This window comes from Mycothermus thermophilus, assembly GCF_041956435.1.
Source record: "Mycothermus thermophilus strain CBS 625.91 unplaced genomic scaffold VTJ04scaffold_6, whole genome shotgun sequence".
Classification (NCBI taxonomy): domain Eukaryota; kingdom Fungi; phylum Ascomycota; class Sordariomycetes; order Sordariales; family Chaetomiaceae; genus Mycothermus; species Mycothermus thermophilus.
Genome location: NW_027191432.1, coordinates 73483 through 86178, shown reverse-complemented (window position 1 = coordinate 86178; position 12696 = coordinate 73483). Strand labels below are relative to the sequence as shown.

Here is a 12696-nt window from a genome sequence, read left to right as displayed (position 1 = left end):
GGGGCGATTCGGACCCGCCTGGACCTCTACTACGTTCTGCGTGGCAGGGGCGCCAGAGCCCAGAGGCTTGCAAAGGGGGTGGTGAACTGGCTTCTACAGTCGGGGAGGCTCCCAGAATATAGGCTAGCTGTAAAGCTAGACCTAGGCTTTGGGGAGGATCCGGGCTAGCACTGGCCAGGGGGCCACAGAGGGCCCCCAGGCCGGCACTGGCCTAGCCACTCTTTTCCTTTTCTTTGTAGCTTTTTAGATTCCTATATCTGTGGTTCTAAAGGAGGGTTACAGGTTTTTCACCCGGCCTACGAGCGCGGTTTTCCTGTATACTAGCCGAAGAAGGACCGACAAGCCCTGACCAAGGGCATGGCGGAGTAGGAGAAATAAATAAATAACCCTAATATAAATATGGTAAATAACTGGGTGGTCTGCTAAACGATTAATTCTTCTAAGCAAGGAACTAGCCCTTGGAGAAGTCTACTTCTTCAACCCTCGACTACTCGGTTTTGCCATCACATCCGCCTCTTCAATTAACTACTTAACCCTCTGCTTTATTATTTAGCCTATTGTTACTTATCTACCCATTCTTCCTCTGTCTCGTCCTTTCCAGACATACCTCTCTAGCTTGTTTAAATTAAGGCATAAGGCCATTTTACCTAACCCCTTAGTCCAAAATCCAAGCCTTCGTAGTCTACTAGGTGGGATGTATGTAGCTGTATACGTAGGCGCTAGGGTACTACCCTAGGTTACTTGGATCGCTTATTAATCTTTACTACCTAATTGCTAACCTTACTATTACTAATAAGTCTAAGAAATCGCTTTTAGTAGCTCTCTTAACATTGTCTGGGCTGTTATTTTGATGATAACATGCTTATTATGCAGAAACAACTAGTGTATTGGAAAACTACATACCCACACACCCTATTATCATGTACTGAGAACAATGTAGCTGCCTTCGAGGGCAACCAACTCACATACCAATGCCGCCGCTGCGATAACCCGAAAGCTTTCAATCTCTCCTTGCCGATAAAGGCGAGCCGCGCTCTTGATCTGGCCGTCAGCGGTCTCAGCAATGTCAACGTGGAGGCACGCGAGACAGAGTTCTACCGCATCAAGCCTGGAGTCCAGACTACCTAGAGGAGCTGGGTTTCTCAGCTGCCTTGTGATCCATGTCGCAACCTGCTCAAACTCGTCCTTGAGCTTCACAGATCGATCCCTCTGGCGCTTGGATTGTATGCCAGTCCTGTTCACGATAAACCCAACAAAGACCTCCAGCTCCCGGAGAGGCTGATTGGGATGGTCAGCGAAGTCCGTCATCACACTCCGCATTGCGTCTTGATACCTAAGGACACACATGTCATGTCAGAGAAACCCAAAACATCCATGGTTGACACGACTTACGCAAAGCGTATTTGTCTCGCTTCATCTATCCGACGAACCCAGTCCACAAAACCGATGACCCGTGCTCGGTCCTCCAAGGCATCAAGGAGCTTTTCCCAGAGGCCAGGGGGTTTCTTCGAAATCGCCGCCTTAATATCATCGGCCCATATGCGCTCCTCGTCAACCGCTCGATAGAGATCCCCCAAGACATTCTCGGATGGGTAATACTTGTAACGGGGACCATCCTGCCCGTCGTCATCATCCTCGTCGCCATTGTTTGCCATGTACGATTCCAGGTCTATCTCCGACTTGTCGCTTAATGTCACTGGACGTCCGGCTGCGAGAAAGTCTGGTCTCCACCCTCTGAACTCTTTCTTCATTTGCGGGAGGTGAGATAGTTGTACAGCACGTCCGGTCTTTGAAAAGTCGACTGCTGCAGAATGTAGCTCGGCGAGCTTGATGCAGTCTGAATGACGCGTACCTTCGGGCTCTAGGTCCGCTAGAATCATGTGCCTGGTAGCGATGACGCCGAGGTGGTCCGTTTGCATGAAGTCGACAAAGAATGATGCAATATCTGCCATTTGCACCGGCCTTGTGAGCTCGAGGGGGGGGATTCGGGCGTACTCGGCGGGGTTGAATGTGTTGACAGCGTGAATGAGCTCTGGGTCCCATATCACATGGAAGACGTCGCCATCAAGGTCGCCTCCAGAGAGCTGACTCGGTAGATCCCGAACTCCCCACTTGCTAAAGACAATGCAGTTGCGGAGGTCCCGGAGGGGTTGGCCGTCTGGAGGAATTACGTTGAAGGCGAGCTGGACATCCCCAGGATGGAGGGCCGGTGAACGTGACACAATGCAGAGGCCCTCTTCGGGCGGCTCGCAGTAAATGCCGCCGCTCTCATAGGTCACGTAGATCTCTCCCTCGTTGAGGAACCCCGTTTCGTCCATAACGCCAAAGAGAGTCGCCCCCTTATACACAGGAATTCTGGCCTTGTGCTTCAGGAGACGAAGCTCTCTCAGCAACACAACCTCGACCACTCCACGGAGAAAGTTGTCCCTCCTGTAGTCCAAGCCCATGGCCTCAATATTGCGAAGAAGCTTGTAGAGCTGGATGCTCTCGCCGATCTTCTGGGCTCTCAAGAAGCAAGCAGTGTTGTACACGGTTGCTGCAATTCCTCGGAGGCGTTCGATTTCCCTTCTTTGGCGATTGATAAACCAGGCTCTGGGTGCGCCCATATCCTCGAGAATCTTGATCAACTGGCGATTCAGGACCATGGGTGTCGGCTCCGATGCCATGTCGCAGATCTCGAGAAATTGGTTGTCACTGCTCTCGAACTTTATCATGGAATCACGAATACAAATCTTGTTGCCCACGAGCCTTGAATCTAGACTCAGCATCCCCTTTGCTCCCGCCCACCGGATCTGGAAACACGTGGGGAAGCCCTTGTGTTTGGGGATCACCTTGTAGATGGCCTTGGCTGCACCTGGTGAGATTGTTCCGACGCCGTCACTGAAAACGCGACCATTTCGGACAACGTCGGGAATCCTCGACACTTCGATCATTGCCTCGTCTAGGTTAATGGCGTAGGGCGTCTCTGAAAACGCTTGTCCTATACGGGCGGCGCGCCTGGCTGGAGACCGGATCTTGTTGAAGTCGCCGAGGTCCGTGATAATGAATTCTGGGATATGGAGTCGGTTCTGGTGAAAGAATGGCGCAGATAACCAGGCCGCGTGGGCACGAAGCGAGGAGTGAGAAAACCCCAGCAATTTGTAGACCCTGCCAGCCACAGAAATGCCATTCGTCAGGACGGACTTGAACCGCTCGTAGATGGCGTCAAGAGAGACCTTGGAGTTGAAGAAAAGGTCCTGGCCATCCTCGTCACAGAACTGCGCTTTGATGAAGTACGAGTGGTCTGGAAACTTGCGGAGCACGCGGTTCATAGGTTCGGGTTCTGGACCGTGTAGCATGATGCTCGCGGGGGACACCACCACTTTGAAAATCTGGGCTCTCGTCCGAGTGTTTTCTGGCAAGCCTGAACGCCAGTCCAGATTCTCAGCCATCTGCTGTTGCGTTTCCTGCAGGTACTCCATGATTCCGTCAACCTCAAACATCCTCGGGTCTCCATCCGGCGATGGGAAATCGATCCAGTTGAATAGCCTCTTGAAGGCGTCGAGTGACACGGGAGGCTCAATTTGCCCGGCCCATTTCGCTTGGGCAAAACGTGTCACTAGCTCGTCGGCCAGCCGGGAGACCGTGGTGGGGTGAAGATACCCATTCGTGACCAAAGCCTGAATCAGAACGAGGTACTCAAACGGCAATTTGTTCCTGACATTCAGCTGAGCAAGTTGGTCCCACAGGTCTGCCCGGGCTGCGTCAAATCCTGGGGGCTCGGCCAGCCGAAAGCCTAACTTGTATCGCGTGACGCTGAAGAGCTGATTCTTCCCAGCCCGATGCATTTCCTTCTCGAAGTCGCTGGTGGTGTACCTGCCCACAGGGGTTGGAACCCTAAAGTAATAAACGAAACAGAACGGCGCAACTCGGCGGTGTTGAGAATCGATGGCTTCGAGTCTCTGAGCTGAAGGCTGACCTCGAGAAGACATTCCCAATCCCAGGAAAGCCCCGGTCAGCGCGGCCAGAGCGTCATGGGGATTTATCGGAAGCGATGACACCGCTGGCGTCCTGGCAAGGATGGTTGGAGCCCAACGTAGTGTTACTGCGGCAGTGCCATCTTCCCACCCTATGACAATGTGTCAGCCGCCATTCGCCCCATGTTTGCGCTTCATGAACTCCCCCGTAATCGTAAATATTGCTCTCGAGGCAGACGTGAACTTACACAGGAGCTCAACAATCCCACCAAATGGTATGCGGAGCTCAATCCTTCTCTCTATTATTGTTATTCGCAGGCTTCTCTTCGTAAACTTGACATCGCACCTCTCCTTCGTCGTCCACTCGGCAGTAAAGAACAGTCGACCATCCCTAAAGGTGTAGTGGCCGCAACTTAACTCGACAGCACTCAGAACCTTGAACGGCTCTCCCGGAGTCTCGTTGCTGCGATCTCGCTGACTGGCTCTTTGACTGATGTACCCGAGAACAAGCCGGTTGGGGGGGCGGTTGCTCAGTTTGCAGAAGACAGGTTTACCCATCAAGGTGAGGCGAGCACGGGTGCGAGATACATGTTTTCCTAGGGTGGATGATAACCCGTGAGGGGGAGGGCCGGACTCCTCTCCGTGATGCCTGAGGAATTTTTTGCCATCTTCCTCATGAAGGAAAGTGACATGTCCGAAATTTTTGTTCCGTTGCTTTTCTGCCATGTAATGGACAATGGAAAGTCTGCGCATAAATGGCTGCAGCTGCTCCTGCAGTCCATCGTCCATGATGTGCTGTGGAAGGTTACGCAAGAACACCTCCATCTTGGGTGGGTGGCGGTAATGAGACGGAAGACCGTGTTGCTCTGTGACCTGTGCGTAGCCTCGAACAAGCCTGGTGGACAAGAGAAAAATGGTAAGCAGCGGTTACAGAGCTATACCTGGGTTATGGGAGGTTAGGAAGCTATTAATACCAATGTCAGGGTATACTTGGATCAAGACGGTGTCTTGTCAGCATACGAACTCGACAAGTGGCCAAGGGTCACCACGATCAAGCACTGGCGACTAGTGAAAAGGTTTTCCATACACACGAGCGCTGAGCATCTCTGGTCCAAGCTTCTTTGATATCCTTCTGTGTTAACGAGGGGCGCACTTGGATATATGTACCTCACTTTGCTAGCAACGGGGAAGCTAATGACAGCTGACCTTGTGTTTGAGTGGGTTGATGTAACTACCCGTATCGGCCCCGCTATTCCACCAACCTTCGGGATGGTGGCCACTCAGCTGTCTCCACTGTGCCCACACTTCTCCTCATAAGGCTCCAGTTCCATGAACCCCCACGTACCGGGGACCGACCATGCAGTGAGGCCCGCCACAGCTCTCGTGCTGGATGATGCGCCTCCCTTAGGGCGACTCAAGATTCAGTAACGTCCGGACCCATGCAGTTCAAGATGTCCTGCGGTGGTTTTCTCTGTCGATGATGGTGAGGAACTACATTTCACGCGATATGGGAGTGCCGCATGGATTGTGTGATCATAATACTGGATACCTAGTTAGATCGGTCAACCAAACCGCCTGTAAAATATCTACTCTATAACCAGGGGTATATATGTCTTCCTGACGCAAAATGCTCATCTGTATCGAGGATGTAGTTTCATAATGATGATAGCGCCTTCTCTGCTGTTACTTCGATACTTGTTCTTGCTATCCCTCGCCTCGGTTGAGATGAGAGGTATGAACGACCAGCGTACGTTGGCGAGTCTCGACACTATTATTCCATTACTCCACTGCGTTAACCATTTTCTTCCTCTCTATTGCCCTGTCGCAGTGGAAAAAGTGACACTAATACATAACAGTCGTCTCGAGTTGAAACGAATGGCTAATATATCACCAATCGCAATTGTGACCGAGGACTCATGCTGTGTCTCTTTCTTCCTGTTTCTCCCCTAAAACATTATTCTGATGACAGTCGTCGTGGCTCAGTATCATCACCTGGCATGGTAAGTTAATACCCATAGATGGTCCAAATCACGAACAAACCCAGGGATATAAGAGGGCGATATCAACGCTGCGTGTCTTGTCTAATAATAGGTGTTGTGTAAGGGACCAAGTGGACTCTGATCGATGCCCTGTTCAGCTTACATCGGTATTTCATGAAGTGCATCATCTGTGTTTGACCGTGCAGGTATTGTGCTGCATAACTCATAATAAATTATCCGAGCTTTTTCCTGTCGCCATCCGAGCTATTACTCCATGTTTGGCCAGACCAAGTGCCGTGCCCTAATACTTTGGGGACAGCTCTGGTAATTTTTAGCCTAGAACCATCCTCCGAGAGCTACAATATGCAAGGGACGTCATGGGTCTGGATGCAGGCACTGAGATTTAAAGCCTTTGGCGACAATAAGCACCGAGAGCCATTAATCCCACCAACCCGTGGTCCTGGCCGGCTTCTCGGCTTAGGTCCCTTCCAATAAGATTTACTCCATATCTCTTTGATACCCCGGACGCTCCATTGACAATATCTGGCTCGCCATAGAGGGCTCCCTGGTTGCACAGCCCATGGAAGGTAACGTCAACATCTTAAATTGAGTGAAACTCTGTTCTCCATCAAGAGCTCGCAAGTACGTAGGTGGAATATTAATTCGGCAATGGGAATCCGCCCCCGCAGTTTACCATCATATTGGGGATGGATTGTGAGATCTAGGCACGTGCCTATTATTGGCGAAAAACAGGTTGCTGATGTGCTTTCAATCACGAATTTGCATAGCCGATAGCTAGGAACATAATATGTGGACTTTGGCAATTCCAACAACCGGAGATGGGCGAACATGAAAACGATATGGATCTAGGTGCGGTTAAAGACAAGAGCAGACCGGGATACAACTGGTGAGGCACTCCCATATATCTCTGCCCTCTCATCCATCTACCCTTCCACCAGCCGCATCTCTTCAAACATAGACCATTCCCTTCATCCACGCCAAATCCCCCAGGCCGTCGCAATCTTCCGATACCATGGGTCTCCTACAACTCGTCACAGGTGTTCTCGCCCTGGGGAGCGTGGGCTTTGGTAACCCCGTCCCTCAGTGGGGTCCTGCCCCCCCTTCCAAGTTTTGCGATGCCGCTACGGAGATCTGTTACGCCGAATATAAGAGTCCCGAGAATATCGCATTCAGATTCGCTATTCCGGACACTGCTACCCCGGGCAACTTTTCTGTCCTGCTGCAGATTAGTGCTCCCAGGTCGGTTGGCTGGGCGGGCATTGCCTGGGGTGGCGTCATGGTGAACAATCCTCTTACCGTGGGATGGGCGAACGGTAATACTGCTGTCGTGTCGAGTCGGAGGGCGAGGTGAGTGAAGCGTTGGCGCCAGATGGACAGTGACTGTTTAAATCACCGACGCTAACTGAAGCTTGTTGGAATCAGTGCTCGGAGCTATCCCAATCCCTGGACCGGCGCCACCTATCAGGTGCTCCCTGGCTCACACGCCAACAACACTCACTGGACGCTCAGTGTTCTTGCAAGGGGCGTCAGTTCTTGGGACAACACTCGTCTTGACCCGTCGAGCGTCGTCACACTCGCCTATGCTCAGGCCCCCACTCCCCCGACGGAACCCGCGAACAATGCGAGCCGCTTCAGCATCCACACCTCGAGGAATAGGTTCACGCTCGATCTCAAGAGTGCTCAGATTTCCAACTTTACTGAGCTCCTTGCGAAGGCTTTGGCTGGCTAGAAGCTCCTCAAAAACCATACGTGAAGACATCAGGAGGAAGGTGGATGGAAGTCGAGGGATCATTTAAATCCATTTCGGGCCCGGTGTACGCCGCCTGTACTCCGTAGAGGACCTTACTTTTGCTCAATCCACCACAATTGGGCTATATCACCCGGAGCTTCGTTCTCCGACAATCTCCGCGCAGGTCCAAATGATCCGCCGCTCACCAGAGCCTTGCTTCCTACGAAGGCCGTCAGGAGGAAACCGCGACAACATTTGGTGTATTTAGCGTTAGCGTCGGTTGATCTTATTTAAGTTGCCCGTTAAGTGAGATTGGAGTAGTGAGAGAACGGGACGAGCCCTGATGATAAGTCCGGAATGCCAAGAGAGTGATGTTGGAGTGCATGGATATCTCCTTGATTGTGACTTCTCGCTGACAAAGAGGCATCAGGCCTCTCGGCAGAGCAGCTAGCCGAGGACCGGCAGTTTAAGGTAAATTTATCTCTAGCAATTCATCTACATTACCTTCTTACTATTGGCCGCTATGACCTAGTTCCTGCCTCCTGGGTATTGGCGGATTAGGCAAAAGTAGTGACGAGTTCGGCACCTAGAATGCCGTTCCGTTCTCGATAATTATAATCAAGGAAGATGCCCCAAGTTCAATAGGGATTTAAACTCAAAGAGCAGCCTCATCCTGCGGAGAGATGCAACAGGTTTCAAAGAGGCAACTCTCCGTCCAGGTGGTTGACACAATCCGCCTTTGTTTCTCTTGACGACTTGCCATGCGCGCCGATCTGTTCTTTCTTTCAAGTCTTGTCGGCCTTCTTGGCCGGGCAACGGCCCATGGCCTGGTCCGAGAACCAGCGACCAGGTCACCTGGAAAAGCGACCGAGGCGGTCTGTGGCAAAACCATGGTGGACTTTTACCTCGCTGATGGGACTTCATATCCCGAGGCCTTGTTGCGAGCAAACCCCGGCGGGTTGGCCGCACCATACGACCCAGCCAAGTGTAATCTCTGGCTCTGCAAGGGCTACCAGTTCGACGACAATGTCGCAAATGTGCAGACATACACGGTTGGCCAGGTTGTCGACTTTGACGTCTGGATTCGGATCCCTCATCGGGGTTATGCCAATGTCTCTATTGTTGATACCGAAAGCAACACTATCATTGGAGAGCCGTTGATCTCCTGGCCCAGCGACTACGCTGCGAGTGCAAACCCACCAGCCGACCAAACACAGTTCAGCGTTGTGATTCCCGACTTGGGTGACAAGTGCACCCAAGCTGGTGCCTGTGTAAGTCTTCCGTTTATTATTCGACCCGGCCATTCTCTTTGTCTTGGCCATCATGCTCCTGTCCATTGTTGTCAATGACGGATATAAAACGACAATTCCGAGACTAACATTTCAATACTCTAGGTCATCCAGTGGTATTGGTTTGGCCAGGGGCAGACGTATGAGTCGTGTGTGGACTTTACTGTGGCCCCAGCTGTCCCAGCTGCCCCTGAACCCGGCCATGGTCACAGGACTAGGAGAAAGTTGCGGGCCTGAGGCACCTCTCACTGTTGGATTTGAGGTCAATTATGTCAGGTTTTGGCTTTCTGGATCGACAAGGTGCAACACCACACTCGTTTGTACAGATACCTGGCCAGCGAAGTTGATAAGAAATAGGTATTCCATTTGAATTAGCCCCCTAGGTAGAGAATTCCCTTGAACCATCACCACTCACATCACAATGAGAATGCCCGGGACAACTTGAAACATTGTGGTTCCTTTTAGTCTAATTATAGCAGTATCCTCAATGCGTTCCATGATTTGTGGGGGTGTGTTGCCGCCCAGCCGTCGGGCGGCGTTTGTTGGGCGGAGCGTGGTTCATTGTCAGCCACTTATCCCAAAGAATGACCCCTGTATCGATTTCCCTCGATGAGCCACTGTTTCAGAGCCACGACATCTCAAGCATGCCAGTAAATGCATAAGAATGAGGATCCCGTGTAGCGGGCAAGAAATAATCTCGGAGAAGGTTGCCGATTCCTTCCCGAGTCAACTAACATCTGGCTATGTTCGAGAACACGACCACTGTCGTTGCTATTTCCCTTCAATACCCCTCATCTTAATGGTCCTGATCTAATAAGAGCTGTGCTCGAAACAATGTTGGCCAAGGCAAACTGTACTATCATCCCAGATGCAGTACCAAGTGATGCCGGAATCGCTGGTGCAGGGGTAAGTAGCTCTAATGCTAATAGTGAACCACATCTCACCTCTTTACCAACCGACGTTTTGTTTTGAAATCATTGACATCACTGACACCACAATCGGTATTAGGTCCTCCTTGCTTCTACAATTACTGCTGGGCTCGCGCTTGGAATCTCAGCCAGCTTAGTGTTAGAGGAGCTGTGGAAATCCTCACGCCCTGCGTCCTGGAACCCATCCGTGATCCGCAGGAAGCTTCTTAATGGCTATTCGGACCAGCAGATCATGGTCGGGATCGGTCTACAGAGTGTCGGCTTGGTGAAGTCCAACTCACTGGTCCCATACCACTTTTTCCTGATATGGATGCTGGCGCTTCTATCCACGGCAACACACAATGCGGCCCTCCTGGCCCTGGTTCACGATTTCAAGCGGGACTGGGTGCTGAGATGGATGCGGCAGTTTTTGATGTTTTCCAACCTGATTCTGTCATGTGTATATGGCATCTATGTCCTGCAAAGCAAAATCCGAGGCCTCCCTAACACCCTCCCCATTGGCTGTGTCTGGGAGTTGACCTCGAGCGATCCGAATGTCAGCGGGATTGACTATGTCGGGACCATTGTTACTATCGCGGGGAATTGTGTGGTCTTTGGCCTAGCAACATGGTACCTGCAGAGCCGCCGCCAGCGCTTCTACAAGGCTATCCAGATTGCAGGCCTCATTCTAATGCTGGGTATTGCCATTGGTACGTTTCCTTCCTACATGCGATGATAGCAAAGGAGTTATGATTGTTAAGAATATTTGATTGTCGCTGACCAACTGGTTTCAGGGGCTACTGTCCGAGCATACTTGCTCTCTCAGGCTTTCGGCACACCCGATGTGAATCTCGGCGATGACGGCGAGAGGCAGTGGAGTTTTGGGCAGCTTTTGTCGCTCCTTATGCTGGTCCTTCCGGTCATCTCTGTGATTGAAATCATGCGTGGCGAGATTGCTGTTGCGCCCCCGGTTCAGGACGATGACAAGCAGGCCTTGTTTGACGGGGAGTTGTCAGATCGGGGCGGGAACGTGGAACTCGGAACAAAATGACCGCGAGGACAACAACAATAGCATACCTTGTGGATCCTTCGAGATATAGAATTTCACCGAGTTCCCTTCCTATATAACCTGCATAGATCAAAGAAAGTCTTTGACGGCCTGCCAGAACCCCTCGGGGGACTCTACCATCGGGAGATGGCCAGCCTGGGGCACTATTTTGAGTTCTGCCCCCCCCTTCGGCCCAAGCAAACCCTTGAACCCTTCCATTGCCTTGACCAGAGCACCCCTTCCGTCACCGTCACCCACCACAAACATCCCTGGAATCGTGTTGGCCTTCATTGCCTCGCGCAAGTCGTAGTTCCATAGAGCCTGGCACGAATACTTGAAGCCCTGCACGCTGTTGGAAGCAACCATCTCTGTCATCCAGCGCGCAATCTCCTGCTTCTCAGACATGGTGTGTGGGTGGAACCACCTCTCCACGGTCGCGACGGCAAGCTTCTGGATGCCGCCGTCAGGACCTTCGGCGACAGCAATGCGGTCCTTCCATGCTGCCGTGTTGGCATCACTGGAGGCGACGTTGAAGTCACAGGCGATGAACTTCTCGAGAAAATCGGGATATTTGAGCGCAAACTTGAGCGTGGTGGCACCTCCCATCGACACTCCCACGAGAGCGTGCAGTTTGGTGATTCTCAGGGCCGATAGGAGGGTCGCCAGATCGTCGCTTAGCATGTCGAGGTTGGCAGGGACTGGAGGGGATGGCACATCGTGCCGACCCCGCGTATCGTACCGGAGAATTCTAAGGTCGGGTCGCTGCTCCTTGATTATCGCAACCAGAGGGTCCCACATTCGCATCGACGTAAGCAGGGAATTAGAAAAGGCCACCGTGGGGGCGCCCGGAGATGGGTTTCCCTCAAGGCGGTAGGGGATATTCAATCCGTCCGCCGTCGTGACGAAGGCGTTGATTGCCGCATCTTTTTCACCGGGCGTTGTCGAGATCCGCCCGTCAGCTGTCGAGAATGCTGCTGTTGGTGGCAGCCTTGACAGCGCATGCAGCTCCCTAGGCCCTGGCCCAAAGACATAAAAAAGCTCATACGTCCGTCGCCCCTTGTTGGCAATGTATTTGGAAAAGATGTCGTCTCGCCATGGCGTGGACATGGCGGCTTTGTGTTCGGGACCACCGAGTCCGTTCTCCCTGGCGTACTCGTGCAGGGTGATCACCCTAACTTCGCCTCCGCCCTCAATTGCTGAGGGCGTACGGAAGATGCGACTGCGGAGCCATCCCGGGATCTTTGACAACATTGGGAGGTGCTCCTTGCGATACCACTCAATCACAGCTTGTTCGGCTCCCTCAACTCCTGGCTTGAGAGATACTTCGACCGACACCAGCACGATGCCCTCTGCTTCGGCATCAGTTAGCTGTTCGATTGGGGCGAAGAGAGGGCTCTGATGCGTGTCCACAAGGTCCAGGAACTTGCGATCGACGTCGACCTGGCTAATGGTGGCTGCTTCGCGTGGTGAGCGGTGGGCGCGCAACTCGGTGTAGATGGGTGTCAAGAGGTGTGACATAGATGTCACGTCGTAGATGGCTAGGAAGCGTGGTTTTTGGTCATCGGTTGCGCGGTATCTGAGGCCGTTGGTGAAGATGTGCGGCAACCGGAGGCGTGTCGGGCCATGTTCGTTGTTGTACCATTCATGGAACTGGTCCAGCGAGAGCCCCTCTCGGGGCTCCATGGTCACGTACAACATGCCGGGTCCGTCTCCAGCCATGGCCGAGAGGTAGGGTTGGAATAAAGGGTCGAGGCTGAACGAACTTT

At 52.3% G+C, this 12696-nt stretch overlaps 5 protein-coding genes across 5 annotated transcripts; 3 read left to right on the top strand and 2 right to left on the bottom strand.

The window, feature by feature from the left end:
- Window positions 1–918: 918 nt before the first annotated feature.
- On the bottom strand, window positions 919–4781 carry VTJ04DRAFT_8430 (uncharacterized protein; the record flags this gene model as incomplete). The annotated part of the gene is made up of 3 exons (XM_069366867.1): window positions 919–1333; window positions 1393–4108; window positions 4205–4781. The coding sequence occupies 3 exons, from the start codon at window positions 4779–4781 to the stop codon at window positions 919–921; spliced, it is 3708 nt and encodes a 1235-aa protein (XP_069215252.1).
- Window positions 4782–6968: 2187 nt separating this feature from the next.
- On the top strand, window positions 6969–7685 carry VTJ04DRAFT_8429 (uncharacterized protein; the record flags this gene model as incomplete). The annotated part of the gene is made up of 2 exons (XM_069366865.1): window positions 6969–7303; window positions 7379–7685. 2 exons carry the CDS (start codon window positions 6969–6971, stop codon window positions 7683–7685), a joined length of 642 nt encoding a protein of 213 aa, XP_069215251.1.
- Window positions 7686–8446: 761 nt separating this feature from the next.
- Window positions 8447–9211, top strand: VTJ04DRAFT_8428 (uncharacterized protein; the record flags this gene model as incomplete). Its single annotated transcript, XM_069366864.1, has 2 exons — window positions 8447–8956; window positions 9080–9211. The coding sequence occupies 2 exons, from the start codon at window positions 8447–8449 to the stop codon at window positions 9209–9211; spliced, it is 642 nt and encodes a 213-aa protein (XP_069215250.1).
- A 597-nt stretch (window positions 9212–9808) lies between these two features.
- On the top strand, window positions 9809–10933 carry VTJ04DRAFT_8427 (uncharacterized protein; the record flags this gene model as incomplete). Its single annotated transcript, XM_069366863.1, has 3 exons — window positions 9809–9880; window positions 9983–10592; window positions 10677–10933. The coding sequence occupies 3 exons, from the start codon at window positions 9809–9811 to the stop codon at window positions 10931–10933; spliced, it is 939 nt and encodes a 312-aa protein (XP_069215249.1).
- Window positions 10934–11020: 87 nt separating this feature from the next.
- Window positions 11021–12649, bottom strand: VTJ04DRAFT_8426 (uncharacterized protein; the record flags this gene model as incomplete). The annotated part of the gene is made up of 1 exon (XM_069366862.1): window positions 11021–12649. One exon carries the CDS (start codon window positions 12647–12649, stop codon window positions 11021–11023), a length of 1629 nt encoding a protein of 542 aa, XP_069215248.1.
- Between the last annotated feature and the right edge of the window lie 47 nt (window positions 12650–12696).